This window comes from Enhydra lutris, unplaced genomic scaffold (assembly GCF_002288905.1).
Source record: "Enhydra lutris kenyoni isolate GAN:26980312 unplaced genomic scaffold, ASM228890v2 scaffoldscaffold76, whole genome shotgun sequence".
NCBI lineage: Eukaryota > Metazoa > Chordata > Mammalia > Carnivora > Mustelidae > Enhydra > Enhydra lutris.
Genome location: NW_019154160.1, coordinates 4,111,639 through 4,131,000, shown reverse-complemented (window position 1 = coordinate 4,131,000; position 19,362 = coordinate 4,111,639). Strand labels below are relative to the sequence as shown.

Here is a 19,362-nt window from a genome sequence, read left to right as displayed (position 1 = left end):
AATTTCCCATTCAAAGGAGTCCTTAAAAAAAAAAAAAACTGAGATCTGATTTAATCACAATTCTGACAGTAAGCAGAACATATATTTAAATTAGCTAACAGCTTCCTATCTGTTATCCCCCTAGACAAAGACAAAACAAAATAGGGGCACCTGGGTGGCTCAGTGGGTTAAAGCCTCTGCCTTCGGCTCAGGTCATGATCCCAGGGTTCTGGGATCGAGCCCCGCATCAGACTCTCTGTTCAGCGGGGGGCCTGCTTCCTCCTCTCTCTCTCTGCCTGCCTCTCTGCCTACTTGTGATCTCTGTCTGTCAAATAAAATAAATAAAATCTTTAAAACAAAACAAAACAAAAAACAAAATAAAAACCACCTCGGCTCTTAAAACAGTATTTCAGGGGCACCTGGGTGGCTCAGTGGTTTAAAGCCTCTGCCTTCGGCTCGGGTCATGATCCTGGGGTCCTAGGATCGAGCCCCGCATCGGCCTCTCTGCTCGGCGGGGAGCCTGCTTCCCCCTCTCTGCCTGCTTCATTGCCTACTTGTGATCCTTCTCTCTCTCTCTCTCTGTGTCAAGTAAATAAATAAAATCTTTAAAAAAACAAACAAGCAAACAGTATTTCAGGGGCACTCAGGTGATGAAGCGACTGCCTTCAGCTCAGGTCATGATCCCAGGGTCCTGGAATCGAGTTCCACATTGGGCTCTCTGCTCAGTGGGGAGCCTGCTTCTCCCTCTCCCTCTGCCTGCCGCTCCCCCTGCTTGTGCTCACTGTCAAATAAATAAATAAAATCTTTAAAAAGCCCGGTACTTCTGTAACAAGGACATAATATTGAATCCTAGGGGCGCCTGGGTGGCTCAGTGGGTTAAAGCCTCTGCCTTCGGCTCAGGTCATGATCCCGGGGTCCTGGGATCGAGCCCCGCATCGGGCTCTCTGCTCAGCAGAGCCTGCTTCCTCCTCTCGCTCTGCCTGCCTCTCCGCCTACTTGTGATCTCTGTCTGTCAAATAAATAAATAAAATCTTTAAAAAAAATATTGAATCCTAATTAAAGGAGATACAACATTGTAATGCCAATTTATCCAGTGTAAGAAAAATTTTAAACTTTATTTCGATAAACATTTCAGAATCCCTCATATCACAGCATATCAATAAGCAAAATGTACATATACTGATTTTACACCTTATGTCAAGTCCCAAATTTCCAATCGTAGGTAAGCGAATTGCAAAATACAAGTGCAGGTAATTTAACTACAGGTAGTCTTTTAAACAAAAGTAAGTGTTCAGCACGTTAAGTGAAATGAGGCTTTAATCAAAAAGAGACTTAATTCCACAGGGTGTCTTTTTTTCAACAGTAATTAATTCAATCGAGTCTGTGATTCCAAGCTCGAGTGACAGTGTGATGTGGGAAGCAGACAAGAAGAGGCAATGAAGTCTACAGTGGTGTATTACAGTGTGTGCTGTATTTCTGGACAATCTCTAACTGCATTCGATTTTTAGGACTTGTTTTGGAGTCTAATGAAACAAGAACGAGAGGGAAGAGCTCTGACTCCACTCTGAGGAATGGTACACCATGGCTCTGTCTTGGCACAAAGATACATTACGACACTGATGGTCTCTGATCCACTTCCCACACTAACTGAATCACCACCGGCCGACTTCCTTCAGCTACAACTCTGATTAAGGAACACACAAAGTTTACCCAAAGAAAATTCTGTACTTCCAGTTTTAAAAAGCAGACAGTTCTATAGAGAAGCAACCATTTAAATATCTGAGTATACACATTTACGTTTTTTACAACTTCATGCCTTAAGTGTTGATTTCAGAAGTATCGTTTCATGGACCCAGCATCAGAGATTTACACACGTTTTATACCATATAGTTTTAGAAACCGTAAGTTGCACAAAATAATAACATTGTCATCAAATTCAAGTTTCCAGTGATCTTAAAAAAGGCAAATTATAACTGTTCTTGCTCAGCTGAGATATCCAGTTACGGTTATTGTCTAGAAAATTCTAAATTTATGTGAAAAAATTAAAGAAAATCTGTAACTTTAATAGTTTTCAACCTTTAAAATGCATAGCTAAAAATAAATAAAAGGACTCCTCTCACAGCAAGTAACTGAGTCAAGGAGCTTCACAAACCCTAAGCCACTCTTGGAAGCTATTTTAGGTTTTACATAATTTCCAGTCTTAATACCACTATTTTAATTCAGATAAAAGACATGACTTTTGGAAGTCCTCGGCATCAGAAATGGCACTTTTGGACAAGAATCACAGCTGGAAAGAGGAAAAAATGGTGGATCTTAGCACAATTTCTCCATGTATGGGGAATCTTATATAATCAATGCACAGTGGAAGCAGTAGTTCAGAAATCCTGGGAAGCTCCAATTTCTTTAGCTATTTTTGTTTTATGAAACAACCTGAAGTAAGCATTATATTTACTTTTCGTAACAAAGGAAAACACAAAACAAGAGAAAGGCAGTATGTAGCATTCTAGTAGGAGTCACCAAAAGTTCTTTTCTTCCCTTGGCTTTGGGCACATTGTCTCACCTTTTTGTTCTCTACTTTGTTAAAAAAATCAAAAGCCAAATCTCTGCTCAAAACAGTCATACTTGAGAACACTGTAGAGTTTGCATATGATTTTTTTCTAATTTCCCATCCACCCAGGCCCTGAAATCTCAATAAATATTTCGCTGAAAACTTTCCTCCAGTTTCCATGTAGTCTGAGTCATTATATGTCACAGGGAGAGTGAGGGAAGGCAGCTAAAAGTCACTGGCCGTTGCCAGGTTCCTCAGTCTGTCCTGTTTTGGTGGTTTTCTTTTAATCATTTTAATTTTTTTAGTATGATAAGGACAAAAGCTGTGGCTGGAAACTCACACAGTTCAGGAATATGTTGGAAGAAAAGTTACCATAGTCCTTAAGATTCAAGTAAGTGCTCCCGAATCAAGTATTAGAAAGTTGCTAATTAGCAGGTGAAAATAATTAGTCACTCAAATCACATTGGCAAAATGTTTGCGGAGCCGTTTCACGAAAGCTTATGAAAGCTATCCAAGTTATTTGAGTCCACAAACTGACCACTTTCAAGAAGGAATTTTTTTGACCAAAATTTATGCTAAAACCAATGCTCTCAACTCCTTCCCCCCCCCAAAAAAAATTGTTCAGTCACATTTTAAGGTGGGGAAGTGTGTGAAGCAGGGTGTTTGTATGGCACTGTACTCTTTTAAGAGACCTAACATTTTAGCGAACTGGGAAACCTCACGACATACTTAAACTCTACATATTTATAGATATGATTTCTCTGAGCTGCATAATATAGACTGGAAGGAAGTGTGTTTTGACCCAAAAGGATACACTGAAATGCTGTAGTGTGACAACATATTCATTAGAGAGTTAGCATAATTTAAAAGGAAAGTGTGTATTTTAATAATTCTAATGTTTTGTTATTTTGGCTTAATTTTAACTTTTTTTTCTTTTTCCTTCTGATTCTGCATTTCTATTTGAGAGGGCGTCTTTTATTTTTGATCTGTGTTTAAGACTACAAAGAATATGCTAATGCAACTTAATATAAATATAAATAATGTATAAGCAATATATAGGCATACAGAGACACAGAGCCACGGGCATCAGACCACTGATGTTGTACTTTCAGGGTTCACACGAATAAGTCTGGATGCATTCCTCAGGTCCTGGAGTTGCTTGGCGGGTTTCCCCACGCCTTCTTCAAACCTTTTCTCTACCACAGGGAGGACGGTCTCATAGAGAAAGGATGCATTCTGTCTGATAAAAGCCTTTTTCTCCGGATCCTGCTCGCACCGAAGGCTGTAATCCACATGCTGCACGGCAACCAAAATGATTTCCACCAGGCTCTCCAAAAGTACCATGTGCAGCTCTGGGAAATAGAGCTTCAGAGCTTCTTCCAAGAAGCCCATGGTCTGTTTGGTGAAGGCAACCACGGTGTAACTCAGGTTCACCCAGCAGTCATCCCCGGTGTACTGCTCAAAGTTTCGGACCCCACAACTCTTCATCTCCTCTTTGAGCTTGCCCAGGGCCTCTGGGGTCATCAAATTCATCCTCCTCCACATCTCCTCAGAGTTGCGATGTTTAGTGGCTTCGATGATGATTTCTTTGTAACTGTGCAAGGCCCCTTGGATGTCCTTCACCAGAAGGGCATGGATGATGAAGGTGAGGTCGAGTCCGATGTCCCCCAGTTGCTGACAGTGCTCCTTTGCCACTTTCACACACTCGGCCGCGGTAGAGAGGCTCTCCTTACTATCAAACACCTGCTTGCTAAAGGCATCCACAAACATGCCCATGGCTGATCTCGCCCAGACCACAAAGGCAGAGTAGCAGCCACTGTCTGTGCCTGCAAAATCCATCTCAAATTCCCGTGCGGTTTCAAGAAGGCTGGTAAAGAAGACATGGCACAGCTTATGAATGTAGAGTAAGGTGGCACCCTCGATGCGAAGCTGACGTATTGCAGTGTGCACAGCTGCTGCCCTGTTTCTCAAAAACAGCTCACAGGCCTTTGTGCACTGGCCCAGCCGGATCAGCTGAGAAACTGCCCTACGTGTAGCCTTGGGACCACCTCTCAGGGAACGATCTGGGGAGAGTTCAAACACCAGCACCTCCGTGAGCTGCCGGACACGCTCATCCACCTTGGCCCTTAGCTCTTTAACAGGAGGTGGACTGGGCTTATCCTCCAGGTAATGGTTTAATTTATCCAGCAGGTCAACAGCTCCTTCAAAGTCCCTCTGGGCAATACAGACATCCAGGTCTTCCGGCAACTCCTGGATCCATTCCATTGAGAGGTCCACCTTCTCCTCTTCTACCTCAGGAACGGCCGGTTCTTCTTCTTCTTCATCCTCAAATGGGTTACTGGCCTTGGAAGTCACCTGGGGTGGTGCTCGAGGGGTCGCTGCCTCCTCCTGCTCCCTTCGTCTTTTCTCACTGAGGGCCCTCTTGGTTTCCTCCAGCACTTCCAGCCACTCTCGTTTGATTTTAGCATTTTCCGCCTGAAAAATACGGCTCTCGGGAAACATGAGCAGCTTGAACATGTCCTTCATGGGCGGGTTGTCCTTGACGTTGACCACGGCCAAACCATCCAGGGGATAGAGGGCGTTGTAGCGGTACATCCCCCGCCGCTGGGGCAGCCAGGTGGCCACCAGCAAACAGTCGTTCATGAGAAAGCCGTGCACCCGCTGCAGCTGGGCCATGTGGTCGGCCTCGTATTCCACCAGGTCCCCGTTGTACACCAGGTACTGCCCCGGCGTCTCCAGCAGGTGCCTGCAGCCTTCCACCTTCTCGAGCAGGGTGGTAAGAGTGCGCTGCTTCCCTTCCTCTCCCGGACCCGAACTGTCGCGGGAGGCGCCCCCGGGAGTGGGGAAAAAGCCTGCCTGGCCCCGCAGGTGGTCTCGGCCCCCCGCGCCGCCTCCCCCTTCCTCCCCGCCGGAGGCCGCGGCAGCCCCAGCGGCGGCGGCCGCCGGCAGCAGGGTGAGCGGGATGCTCTCCAGGCTGCTCTTCTGCTCGGTCAGCAGATGGCTGAGCTGATACATCTCGCTCTCCAGGTAGGAGATTTCGCGGGCTGTCTCGATGAACTGCCGGTAGTTCTGGTAGACGTTGCGCTTCAGGTTCTGCGCCGTCTCCTCCGCCAGCGCCTGGATGCGCTGCCGGTGCTCCTGCAGGTCCCGGTCCCCGTCCGACTGCTGCGAGAGCTGCTTCACGTACAGCCGCGCCTCGAAGCCCCCCGACTCCAGCTGCCGCCGCAGGCGGGTCGCCCCACTGTCCGACATCGCCATCGCCATTTCCGTCCGAGTCTCACGCAGTCACTGTCACTATCGCCACCGCCGGTGCTGCCGCGGTTGAGACCCACCCAAGCCCCGCCGAGCTCCAGGACTAAGGAAGCAGGATGGAAGGGAGACGAGTACGCCTGCGCCTGGGTCTGAGCTTCGGACACCGCGCCTGCGCAGGGGCCGGGCGCAGAGAGCGCGCCTGCGCAGGAACGCCCGCAACCTACGGCTCATGCGCAGGAGGCGCTATTGCGGAAGAGAGTGGAGGGCAAGGCAGAGGGACGTGGGTACTGCGCATGGGCTGAGCGTGATGTAAGTGTTTGAAGTTAGCGGCGAAGCGTAAAGGCGGTAACCAGTTTCCTGAAACCCTCCTCGAGTCCAAGCCCTGGAAACCCAGGTTTTGAACCCACTAGCAGGCGTCTTGCCGAGTTCTCTTTTTTAAGCCCCAGAATCTTGGCTTGGGGCAACCTCAGTTCTCGTTCTACAGCCAGTTATTCCCGAGTTCTCGCGAGACTGGCGGGCCGACCCGAGAGCAGCCCGAGAGCCGGTATCTCCTAGGAGCTCGGCCGGGCCCTCGGAGCTTCGGAGACGCGGAGCCCGCCTAACGCCGGCGCACGCCGCCTGGGCTCCGGGAAGAGATGGATGAGGATCTTGTGCTGGCGCTGCGGCTTCAGGAGGAGTGGGACCTGCAGCGGTCGGAGCGTGACCGGGCCCAGGCGCCCCTGTCGCTGGTGGACGCGTCCTGGGAGTTGGTGGACCCAACCCCGGATTTGCAGGCCCTGTTCGTGCAGTTCAACGATCGGTTCTTCTGGGGCCAGCTGGAGGCCGTCGAGGTGAAGTGGAGCATGCGAATGACCCTGTGAGTCCCGAGCCCCGCTGGGGGAGCGAGAACGGCTGGCAGCCCCTCCGCAGCCCCCGGCCCTGGGCTCCCCTTCTCGCTCCGCCCCGATGGGCCCGGGGGGCGTGAAACGCGGGGTCTTGTTTTGGACCAGCAGCCGCTCTCGGGGTACCTCTCTCTTCCTGCTCCGTCTGTCTCCCGCTCCAGCAACTTTCGGGAGCGGTGTGGCCCATCCCGGTAGCAGTTTGATGTGTAAAGGCCACAGTGAGGGAAAAGGAAGTGTCTTTGGATCTCCCCCAGTTTGGAAGTAAATTAACACATTTCTGACCCAGGAAGGAGAAGCATCCAGAGTCAGTCGCTAAGAAAGAATGCCGAGGAGGCGGGGAAGCCGCCCAAGGACGTGTGTTGCCCTGTTCCACGCTTTTTGAGATAACGCCACTCAGTAGTGAGATCCGGTGTTAGAAGGGGGACGGGCTTGACGTTTCCGTATTTCTGCACCCAGAGGATCTTCGGGGATGCCTCCAAAAGGATGTATACTGAGGTTGAGAAATCCCGATTTGAAATAATCTGTTCCTGCACCTGAAGGGGGTTTGCAAGTTTAGGATGGCGTTTATACCACGTGCTTGTGTTCCAAGTGATACAAAACAGCCTAAAGTAAGACAGATTAAGATCAGACACAGAACTGTGTGTAAAGAACCAGTCTCCTTCACAGTGGCTTCTGTTACAGTTTTCTAGTCGTGCTGTTGGAGATCTGGTTGTTAACACAAACTGATTACAGTTTGTAGGGAGGAGACTGGGAGCCACAGAACAGGATTGTCCTCTTTGGGGCCCCTGCAGCCTGGCGAGGGAAAGGGACGCATTACTGTTGACACATCTCACTGGGGTGAAATGCAAATCTCTCCTAACCAAGAAGATACTTGGTGTGACCTGCCCAAGAATGTATAAGGATTTCCTCTTTCATGTCTATTTCTTTTGTTGTATATTAGGTAAATAATTTTTTGTGGTGTTGTTTTCCAGGTGTGCTGGGATATGCAGCTATGAAGGGAGGGGTGGAATGTGTTCCATCCGTCTCAGTGAACCTCTTTTAAAGTTGAGACCAAGAAAGGATCTCGTAGAGGTATTCTTTGCATAAACTTGATTCTTTAGCTGAGTAATTTGAAAATGCTTATGACTGATTTAGACTGCTGTGACTTAACCTGTAATGTAAAACCAAAACCCAAACCTCTTTTTTTGTCATTGCAGACTTTAACTGCAGGGTAAATGATAACAATTACCTTATATTTTTATAGTTTTTCACAGCGAAAGTCTTTCAGGTGTTTTATCTGATTTGATCTTTGCAACAACCCTGTTTATGTACAACATGTGTTGTCCTCTTTTTTGTAAATGAGGACATTAAAGCTCAGAGAGGATAAGTAACAGGTTTAAGTTGCATACTTAGCGGCGGAGAAAAAATTAGGACCCATATTTTCCAACCAAGGCACACAAACTTTGATTCTCTGTTCAGACACTGTGGTGCTGCCCTCCCAGAATATCTAGCTGAGCTGGTATAACCAGCCAGCACAAGCGAGGGCATGCGTCACTAGCAAAATGGAGGAGTAGGAGCTCCCAGATTAAGGTTAGTTGAGTCTAGAACATGCCTGAAATTCCCTAAGATGCACCCAGTGTGACTGGTCTTGCCCCAGTTACCTCACTTGAAGCATATGCATTACAAAGAGGATAGAGTGGTAGAGATTGGATGGGAAATATGTTAAAACATACTCGGAAATAAAAAAGATGGTGTTTTTAAGGATAATGAAAGGTGATGGGTTTCAGAACAATGTGAATATAATTCACATTCCAGAACTGTACACTTAAAAATAGTTCAGCTGGTAGATTTTATGTCACATGCTTTTTACCACAATTAGAAAAAAAAAGAAAATGGCTACTAAGTATAGAATGGTACAACAGAAATAATTTAAAAAAGGAAGGAGGGATAAAGGAACAAAGTCCTGCAAAGAAAAAAGAGGTAGGCATGAAGACAATATCAGTAGTTATATTACATATAAACGGACTAAGCACTAAAGACTTGGAATGACATACTGGATGAAAAGAGATAGGCTTAAGGTGAAGACACACATACATTATATGTAGAAGGTTGGAAAAAAGTACACCATCCAAACAATAACAGAAAGCTGTTGTATCAAACTAAAGATTTTAAGGGAAGAAGTTTTACTAGAAAAAAAGGTTAACATTTTAGAATGATAAAATAATCTATTAAATAAAAACACATAATTTGATCCTTAAAGTAATAATATAACCTTAAGCTACATGAAACATAAATTAGTAGAAGCAAAAAGAGAAATAATCCACAATCGTAGTTGTGTGTTAACATGACTCTCTTGGTAACACAGTGAATAAGCAGAAAAGGTAGGCATAAAAAAAATTTGAACATGATTAACCTTATGAGGAGCTCTAATTAGAACAGTAGTTGCTTAAAAATGAGTATTTATTGGGCGCCTGGGTGGCTCAGTGGGTTAAGCCGCTGCCTTCGGCTCAGGTCATGATCTCAGGGTCCTGGGATCGAGTCCCGCATCGGGCTCTCTGCTCAGCGGGGAGCCTGCTTCCCTCTCTCTCTCTGCCTGCCTCTCTGTCTACTCGTGATCTCTGTCAAATAAATAAAATAAAAAAATCTTTAAAAAAAAAATGAGTATTTATTATGTAAATGATTAAACACACGAACAATTTTTTTTTAAAGGTAATGGGCGAGAAGAGAATGGGAAATGTGTGGTAATGCTATCAAGGGAGCACTTGCTGTTGGCAGAAAGTTTCAATATCAAATCAGGGTGAGAAGGACCGAGGAGGAACCATGTGACTCTGGTCTGTACATAGAGTATGACCTAAGTTATCATGAAAAGGGTTCAGAAAAGGAAACGATTTTGTGTGGTCGAGGACAAAGAAAAGCTTCATGGCTGTGTATTTTGTGACTAATGACATCGCCATTCCTCCCACTCACTGTTGAGCACATATTGTGGCCAGATTTTGGACTAGATTAACACTAGTTAATAACAATAGTTAATCTAGTGTGTATGGCCCTCCAGGATCAGGACATCCTCATTTTAGGCGTGAGGAGCGCGTTGTAACTGGTCCAGGGTCTTGAGCGTGATAAGTAACAAATCCTTGGTTTAAGTCCCTGACTCCAAAGCTCTTGTCCTATCCCCTGTACCACTTGGCCTCATTACTACCACTTTATAATTGTTACTTCTGCTAATTAGAACATGGAGGTGAGCCTTACAGGACAGACTGGATTCTGACAAGCAGATATGGCGGAGGAAAACTACCCTTGGCAGAAGAAATGGGCATGCAGTGAGCGAAAGCGAGGCCTGAAATTAGGGCATATTGAGGACCAGAAGTAGTTGCTTTTTCCAGATAGAAAACAGTGGTGGAAAGTAGAGGTGTTTTGGGACCGTGCTGAGTAGAGCCTTGAATCTAGCCTAAATGTGGAAAATGGTGGATATATAAAGATAGAAATGGTTTGGTATGGTGCCATGGGCCATTCCATTTTCAAGGTATTTAAATTGTACCTAAAATTAGGAACTAAGTTTCTTTCCCTTTATAAGAATAGTTACTGATCATTACTTTAGAATATAGGAAAGCATTTGAAATGTAGAATGCTCTTTGAGTTTGAGTCCCAAAAGAGAGGCATTTACTTAAAAAGATTAAGTTCATTTTCAGAGATGGAGTTGATAATTTTAAAAGGGATGTTTTCATAGTGACCAAGTTAAAATGTTTGATTCACCCATTTTTCTGTTCAGCAGAATTTGATAAGACTACAATTCATTAATGGCAAGTCTAGTTCTTTTGATAGAAATTCTTTGTAAAAACATTACGAACAAGGTTTGCTCTTGAAGACCTTCATGACTTTCACTTTTTAAGAAAGCATATATATTTTTTAAAGATTTTATTTATTTATTTGAGAGAGAGAAGGAGTGCACAAAGGGTGAGGGAGAGGGAGAAGCTGACTCCCTGCTGAGCAGAGACCCCTGATGCAGGGCTCGATCCCAGGGTCCCAAGATCATGACCTGAGCCGAAGGTAGACAATTAACCAACTGAGCCACCCAAGTGCCCCACTGACTCTCACTTTGTAAAAAATGTATTCCTATTTCTTTAGGATACATTATGAAACGGCAGCCTTAAATACTTCTCTGAATTTTGCACCTACACTTTGGCATCCTTGGTGTGGAAATGAGCAGTAGGCTGTTGTTTTAATTCAAACAAGATTTATGTAAATTCAGATGAAATTTGGGCCAATCACATGATTTTCCGTCAGATGCTATTCACTAGAGCAGTAGATTTTATTGTTTTTGTTCTGAAATTGTCACGATTCAAAATCCCAAAGCTATCGAAAGCTATACACCTAGAAACATTGTCCTACTCCTTCCCTCTATATGCTGAACTCCCCAACTACTATAAGATACTCTTGTTATTAGTTTCTTTGTTGTTTCATTGTTCTGTTTTGCAAATTTTTTTTAAAGATTTATTTATTTGAGAGAGTGAGCATGAGCCTTTGGGAGGGTGGGAAAGGGAGGGAGACAACCTCAGGCAGACTGCGCTGAATGTGGAGCCGGATAGGGGGCTCGATCTCACAACCCTGAGATCATGACCTGAGCTGAAACCAGGGGTCAGACGCCTAACTGGTGCCCTTGTTTGCAAATATTTATGTCCATTCTTATTTCCTCTCCCGACCACTTGACATACTTCTCATACAAAAGACTGTGTACATTCTTCTTTGTACTTTGCCTTTTTCATTCAAAAGCATACCCTGTAGGTTTCTCCAGATGACTTCATAGAGATCTTTGCGTTCTTTTTTAAGTCTCTATAGAATCCCATGTTGTGGGTTTTCCGTGGTTCCTTCAGCCGGGCCCTTGTTGCTGAACACTTATTTCCGGTCTTAACATAATAAACAATGCTACAGTGAAAATGCCTGGTACACGTGACCTTTCCTGTTAGTCTCAGGATTGCTGGGTCAGAGGATATGTGCATTTGTAGTTTGTGAGATGTTACCACATTCTCCACCGTGGGCTTTGGCTCATTTTGCTGTCCCATCGGAGATAGACGGGAATGTTTGTTTCCCCTTAGCTTTCCTAATGGTGTCAAACTCCAGGAGTTCTACTAATGTAGGTAAGCAGAAGTGACCTACTGGTGTAGTATTAGTTTGTATTTGTTTTATAAATGAAGTTGCCCATTTTTTTCATGTTTATGGTTTATCCTAATTTTTGATCATTTTACAGTTTGGTTTCTAAAACTTTCAGCGTTGACAGAGGCTTTTTTTTTTTTTTAAGATTTTATTTATTTATTTGATAGAGATTACAAGTAGGCAGAGAGGCAGGCAGAGAGAGAGAGAGAGGAAGGGAAGCAGGCTCCCCGCCGAGCAGAGAGCCTGATGCGGGGCTCGATCCCAGGACCCTGGGATCATGACCTGAGCCAAAGGCAGAAGCTTTAACCCACTGAGCCACCCAGGCGCCCCTGACAGAGGCTTTATATTTCTTTCTCTGAGAACCCATCTATGACCTTCGCCCACTTAAAAATGGGTTATTGGTCATTTTCTGTTGACTTTAATAGCTCTTTATAGTTTAAGAATTAATAGCCTGAGGGATGCATTGCACATACATTGTTCTGAATTAGTCTTTTCAGTCACCGTGTTTCTCCCCCACACAGAATTTTAAGATTCTTATGTAGTTGAGTTCATTGATCTTTCCTTTTGGGTTTCAGTGAACAGTTAAAAAGCCTTTCTTGGAACACAGAGTTCCAAGTTAACCTGGGATCTGCAGAGCTTCAGAGAATATATGCAAAGTTTTGTGAATGTATGTGTATGTAATTTCTCTAGAAAGACAGTTTATGACTTTTACCAGTTTTTGAAAGGAGCCTGTGATCTAAGCAAAGTTAAGACGCCACGTGGAGTAAGAAAATGCATTTTTATTTTCAAAAGCACCCTAACAAATTAATGTTTTCTGTTTCAGACCCTCTTGCATGAAATGATACATGCCTATTTATTTGTCACTAATAATGATAAAGACCGGGAGGGGCATGGGCCAGAGTTTTGTAAACACATGCATCGCATCAATCGCCTGACAGGAGCCAATATAACGGTATGTGATTTAAATAATAAATATAACATCTATTAATTTAATCAGCTTATTAAATATTAAATAAGTATAACGTTTATGATTTTTAATAGTTATTTATTCAGTAATTCTTGGGATTTAACTAAAAATAGACAACCTGGGTCGGAACAAATACTATCTTTGAGGAATTTCCACAGTAAATGGTAAGACAAGCAAAGAGAAGCTGACCGGCTCGTCTTGGGCTGGGTGTCCCCGCAGCCCCCGCAAGGCCTCTGGTAAAAGGGCGACACTGTACACACGGTGGCTGCAGGCCTGCCCTACCTCTGGGTCATCACAACTGTCCCTCAGCTTTGTTTCCATGTGACAGTCTCCTTCGGTCGCTCCTGTATCATGTGTCGTTCCCATCACCCGAAGTCTTGATTCATATTTCTGCATGACCCTGTCGGAAGCAGAGCCTGGGGTCAGAAAACCCAGGAGTCTGAGGCTGGGGTTCCGAGGCCGGCTCCACGGATGCCGGACGGTGGGGCGTCTGCATAGGAGGAGGAAACGAGGGCCGTAAGGACACTTACCTTCGGGTCCTTGAGGAGTAAAGGAAAAAAATACACACAAACGTTGTAGCCCAGTTTGAGTACAAGGTAAATACTAGAAGTTTCTATTTATTACGGATTCATTTGATCAGGTGACCATCCTGTTCGTTGTCTCTTGCCTCCCACAGCCACGGCTTGTCTTGGTTCTGAGAGAACTTTCCCGCCCCCGCGCCGCCCCTCACACGTGCTCTCCCTCCCATGTGCCACTTCCTCTGTGCTGTCACGTGCCCCTCCTCTTTGCGGCAGGCCAGGACTGCTCTGTCCTTTGAGTGTCCTCAGCAGCTCCTGGACCTTCTACAAAATTTTGTTCTGCTGTCCGACCTCTGAACACAGGGCGGTTCTCCTGGTCTCCTGGCACCTCCGTAGAAGCTGTGCAGCGCCCCCACGAGGGCCTAATGAGTACGACATTGGATTGAACCGAATAGGATATTCATCCCTGCAGACATTTCCTGCCTTTGAAAGGCATAAAGGCCAGTGTGGTGGAAAATGGAAAGTGCTCACCTTCTGTATATATGTTTTTCTAGCTGCTGGCTTTAATATTCTAGAGAGCTCATGTAATTATCGAATAGAGTTACTTCAACATCAAGAAAGTGGCTTGCATTAAAAAACAGTCACATAAAGTCCCGACTAGCAAAAGAATTGTGGAGGTGCTGGTGCAAAAGGCTTTTAGTTTCCTCATCAGCGTTTTCACTGTAAGCAAAGTCCTGGTATACTTCCTACTGTTCATTTGGAAGAGGATATATTCTTTTATCTTGCGCGTCTGTGTTTTCACCGAGGAGCAGTTTCATCGAGTGGACAGCCCTTGCTTTTACAGGTTACATCCTGTTATAACAAACTCCACAGGACATTCAGTTGCACAATTTTATTTTAGTGACGACATCGTTAAAGAAGTCACATCCCCAGGCTGTAGGAGTTACAAGACTTGGAAGCAAAACAGATTCAATGCCCTGGCTGTTTGGCCAGTGAATTAAGTGCAGAATTCTCAGTGTAAGGGAGGAGGGTGTTCCGTACATCTTTGTCCCCAAACCCCTGCCCTCCGGTGTCTCGTGCACCGAACGTAATACGCACTGTTGGGCGCGCTTGCCAAGTCACGCAAGGGTTTTGCTTAAGACGGAGAGGCAGGATGAAACCTTGAGGGAGAGTGACCGAAGGCTTCACGTTCTTTCCCTCGGGAAATTCATGAGAAAGTTAAATGTCTTTGGTTAAAAAAAAACCTCATCCATGGATGCTGCTTATCCTGTACAGTCGTAATGGTTATTTAGGATTTATTTAGGGTTATTTAGGATTAGCAATTTTTTAGTGGTACCCTGCTGTCCGCAGGGCCACCGAGAGGGGAGGGCTCACTTTCCTTTCAGACCACTTTTCCCATAAGTAAGGTTCCTTCTAGAGGGTGAAACTAAAGGATCCTGTGTAAGGACTGAAAAGCACATTCGCAGAGAATGTTCTTTGGGTCAGTGACGAAGCTTTTCCTTTAGGCAGGTGGCAGATGCAACTGAGCACCTTGACTGTGCCAGAGCCTGTGTTAGCCACGAGGGACACAGAGATGAACCAGTTGAAATCTGGGGCGCTCTTTGCCTTAAGCAGATAAAAATGATGCCCCGTAAGGGCTCATTACAAAGACCGGAGCAAAGAGCCGCGCGCATGTGGCATGTGGCGTGGGCGTAGCGGAGGCGGCGTCCGGCAAGGTGCTCGTGGGGGTAGGGGCGGAGCGTTTATATTCCGTATAAACGCACCCTTGGGTGGTGTTACTTGTAGGAGAAAATTCGGTTCAGCGGTAGGAACAATTCTTGCATGTTATGGCTTATATAAAATTGTGTCTTTACCCTAAATTTTGATAATTTTGAAACTTGGTTTCTAAAGCTTTTAGCATTGATAGGGGTTTTTGGGCGTTAAAAATTTTTTTTTTCTAATCTCAGATTTTTCTCTCTTTAGACAGTTCATGAAGTATTAGCTGCTGCTAGTCCATTAAAATGAACTTTTGCTCAGAAGCTCAGTGTAGTCGCTGTCTTCCCCAAAGTGTCACAGAAATGGGGACGTTTTGACAATAAAGGCTGCTTATCTATTTTCTTAAACTTGTTAACGTGCCTCGTTAACACTGAACACGCTCTCTCGCCCAGGTGTACCACACTTTCCACGACGAGGTGGACGAGTACCGGCGACACTGGTGGCGTTGCAATGGCCCGTGCCAGCACAGGAAGCCCTACTACGGCTACGTCAAACGTGCCACCAACCGGGCGCCCTCTGCTCACGACTACTGGTGGGCCGAGCACCAGAAGACGTGCGGCGGCACTTACATCAAAATCAAGGAACCAGAGAATTACTCCAGGAAGGGCAGAGGAAAGACAAAACTAGGGCAGCCGCCAACGCCCGCAGAAAATAAAGGTACCTTGCTGTCTGGTCTTGCCCCTTTGCTGGGACCACAGCTAACCGGGTAAAGCCAGTGGCGGCCTCTGCAGGATGGGGGTTAGGATGACCTTAAGGATTCTTTCTCGTGTAGATATTTTTAAGTGTGGACTTAGGAAAAACAGTTCCCGTTTATGAAGTGACGGTAGAAAAATGTGCTTTGCTCTATGTAGATGTGAGTTAAAGTAGAAATAGTTTCCACGGATAATACTGGAGGGTAAAGTCCCTTTTCCTATCTTGACTTGATGAGTCATTGGGAAACAGAAGGCAAAATGATTGTCAAAATAAAAACAACAATTCAAATAACAATGCCCGGAATTAGTCCTAACTCCACCCCTTCCTATCAGCTGGACTCTAGCCGAGAGACTTCTGCTGGTGATGTATGTATTTTCATTGGGAGAAAAATGGGAAAAGGATATGACATGTATGTGCCGGTACTTCATCTTCCAGATTTATCCCTTTCCTATGAAGTTCAGAGTAACTGAGTTTTGACAGGGGACCCAGGTCACTAACGATAAGGCTTCTTCCCTTGGGAAGTTGTTGGTTGGATCCAGAAACATAATAAACTACTGTTCCTGAATCCAAAATGTTGAGAGGAGCTAGAGAAGAATTTACGTGGAGAGATTGTATATCCTCATTCTGTGGGAGTAGGAGGAAAGGTGAGAATGTGGGAGCGTACTTTTACCTCTAGAACTAAACTTCTAGAATGCTACTGGATTTTCAAGGTAAAAGTTCCTTTGCTGGTAGTGTTTGGATGCTGGAACTCCTTATCTGAATAGGAGAAGATGTTTTTTATCCTTTGTGTCCTCTCCATCCCAGAAGCTCCCTGACCTCTGCAGAACGTCCGTCAGCTTAACATTGGTTACTATATTGATCTCGAGTCAGGAAAAACCTTTGCTTCTTTTGCAGATAAGCCCAACAGAGGTGAGACCCAACTGTTAATCCCTTTCAGTGGGAAAGGATATGTTCTGGGAGAAAGGAGCAGCTCGCCTTCATCTGGGAAGTTTGTCGCTCCATATACAATTAATAAAACCCAAGATCTTTTAGGTCAAGACCATTCAGCAAAAGCCCTCAGACCCAGCTCTAAAATTGAGGTGAAATTTGAACATAATGGTTCAAGTAAAAAAACTCCTCTTGTATCCCCTGTTCTGACTACCAGTCACCAGAATGTCTTAAGCAACTACTTTCCTACAGTCTCAGTTGCCAGCCAGAAGGCCTTCCGAAGTGTGAGCGGCTCTCCCACAAAAAGCCTGACAGTCGGGGACATCCCTAAAAACTCGGTCTCTTCTGGTTCTCAGAGAAGGGTCACCTCTTCGAAGATATCCCTGAGGAATTCTTTAAAAGCCCCGGAATCGACATCTCTGACTGCACCCCCGGACGCGAGTGGGCCCGAAGAGAAATTTCCAAGTAAACGACCCAGGCTAGAAGACAAGACTGTTTTTGACAAGTTTTTTATCAAGAGAGAGCAAGTACAAAGCGGTGGAAATGGTCCAGAGTGGTGGTCCCACCCTACAGCTGCGACTCCGAGTCCCAGCAGCCCAGCCAGCTGCCTCAGGATGGTTGATTGTCCCGTCTGTCAGAATGAAGTTTTGGAGTCTCAGATTAATGAGCACTTGGACCGGTGCCTTGAAGGTGATAGCATCAAAGTCAAGAGTTGAAAAGCTTTGAAGATGGGTGCCACACGCCCACCTGTGTTACCCCGCGAACACGGCGTCAACTGCTCAGGAAGCTCTGGGGAGCTCTGAGATCGGCGGGTTATGATCTAGTTCTGTTTCCCATGCACATGTATGAGATTGTAATGGAAAATGTTCTGTCGGAAGGTGCTGTATTTTTCACTCTTGCCTCGCATATCCTGTGGCCGAGTTTATTCTGCTTGTATACATGCATAATTTTTAGAAACTTTTGTTCTTTCTTGCTCTTAAAGGCATTTGGATATGTTAATCTTTTTATTTATATACTTCCTCAAAATACTCACTGAAGAATCCTGGCAGGTATTTGGTTAAACTGAGTATTTTTTTATTAATATTAAAACTCAGTCCAAGAACTGTAGTTTAATATTCAGAACATGAGACACATTGACCAAAAATACAATCTAGAGGACAAAGTATATCAGTTGTTTTAGGGTACTCAGAGTTTTGGGGGTTTTTGGTTTCTTTTTTTAACCTTAGCAGGAAATAGATTTTCTGTATTTTAAAGAATTTTATTCCTGTCATCACTAAAAGGTGGCAGCAGGTTTTAGGTTAAAGTACAGAAGGAATATAGTGAAATAAAAATTTTAGACTATGACTCCTGCAGTCCTGTAGGCCAGAGTTGAGCGGTTTTCTCAAAATGTAACCAAATGAGTGGGTCGGAGGCTTAAGGAACCGCGTAAGTAACATCACAGAGTTGCCTGGTTGGTGTTAACGGAGGAACATTATCTGGAAACAGTATTATGAACCTTAAACCAAAGTTGTAACCGTTAAAATAAAAAGGAATACCGTTTGTGCATTTTAAAAACTATACAGTTCTTTCTAAAAACATCCTTTTCCATGTTTTACAGCAAAGAGACAAAGATACTTTTATCAGTTTTCTTTCTGGAGGCTTTGCCTCTGGCATGTTGGCATTTTCCCAAGAGTTTAGTTCACAGGTTTTCTGTTTTCTGACCTTCGTTGCAGCATGACCCTCACACACCTGAGGGGCCAGCTCCTAAGCGTGAACTTGGACATCGCGCTCTCCTGGGCGACCGCTGCCCAGGTCAGGAAGGGACACTGCGGCTCCCGCAGAGGGCGGCCGCGTGGGTGCCTCTTCCCGGTTCCAGCCACAACCTCTGGATGAAACAAACCACCGTTTACATCTCCTGTCACCGCGCGTTGCTGGAGCTCGTTTTTGAACTTCACGAAGCACCACCCTGGTTGCCACGTGCGGAAGTTCCTTCTGTTTCACTGCTCTGTAGTGTCTGAATATGCCAGAGTCCATCCCACCATTCTGTTAACTACTCCCCGTGTGGAGCCGGCTGCGATCTGTAATGCTGCTAAGAACATTCTCGCTCCCGTCTGCTGGGTGTACACCCGGGGTCGGACGTGCGGGGGCACAGGGTGTACGCGGGTTTGGTTTGAGTCGATACCGCCGGCGACGCGGGAGAGCTCCGGCTGTCTCACTGTCTTCACGCTACTATCAGGCCTTTTCGTTTTAGCTCATCTAGTTGAGTGTTTACAAGTTTGGTATTTTTTAAGTATGAAGTTGAAAAATGGTATTTAATAAATATTTATAGATAAATGACTTAAAATGTATTATGTTGGATATATGCAACTATGTACTTTCATAGAGGATAATTTTTTCTTAATTCAATTTAGGAAATTACGTGCAGGTAAACAGTTTTTGAGTCTCTATGAGGTTCTGGGGCAAAGAAGTAAACAAGATAGTCCATGTCCTCAAGCTTTCTAAAACGGCCTCGTCGGGTAGTGCGATGAGAGCAGATTAATCTGAACACAGAAAGGGCTCTTGACTGGTTTCTGCTGGGAGCTGCGGGGATTGCAGGACCATCAGCACAGCCAGGCCGTCGGGGGAAGCTTCCTGGAGGAGACAGCTCCTGAGCTGGATCCTCTAGGGTGAGTCAGGGTAGCCTGGAAAGGAAGGATGGAAGGGACCTTGCAGAGTGAAGGAGCACGAGAAAGGCAT

General features: G+C 45.2%; 2 protein-coding genes across 2 annotated transcripts; one reads left to right on the top strand and one right to left on the bottom strand.

The window, feature by feature from the left end:
* Positions 1–1,068: 1,068 nt before the first annotated feature.
* LOC111160499 (exocyst complex component 8) lies at positions 1,069–5,791 on the bottom strand. The gene has a single exon (XM_022523645.1). It carries the CDS (start codon positions 5,789–5,791, stop codon positions 3,614–3,616), a length of 2,178 nt encoding a protein of 725 aa, XP_022379353.1. The 3' UTR covers positions 1,069–3,613.
* A 372-nt stretch (positions 5,792–6,163) lies between these two features.
* On the top strand, positions 6,164–18,927 carry LOC111160530 (SprT-like N-terminal domain). Its single transcript, XM_022523694.1, has 5 exons — positions 6,164–6,635; positions 7,632–7,731; positions 12,611–12,739; positions 15,420–15,684; positions 16,615–18,927. Exons 1-5 carry the CDS (start codon positions 6,415–6,417, stop codon positions 17,361–17,363), a joined length of 1,464 nt encoding a protein of 487 aa, XP_022379402.1. The 5' UTR covers positions 6,164–6,414; the 3' UTR covers positions 17,364–18,927.
* The last annotated feature ends 435 nt before the right edge of the window (positions 18,928–19,362 follow it).

What these genes read in the sequence shown, in the direction of transcription:
- LOC111160530 (XM_022523694.1), top strand. Translation starts at nt 6,415, where the DNA reads ATGGATGAGGATCTTGTGCTGGCGCTGCGGCTTCAGGAGGAGTGGGAC. An exon ending in TGGAGCATGCGAATGACCCT is followed by an intron (nt 6,636 to 7,631) that starts GTGAGTCCCGAG and finishes GTTGTTTTCCAG; the next exon opens with GTGTGCTGGGATATGCAGCT. An exon ending in TGACAGGAGCCAATATAACG is followed by an intron (nt 12,740 to 15,419) that starts GTATGTGATTTA and finishes TCTCTCGCCCAG; the next exon opens with GTGTACCACACTTTCCACGA.
- LOC111160499 (XM_022523645.1), bottom strand. Translation starts at nt 5,791, where the DNA reads ATGGCGATGGCGATGTCGGACAGTGGGGCGACCCGCCTGCGGCGGCAG.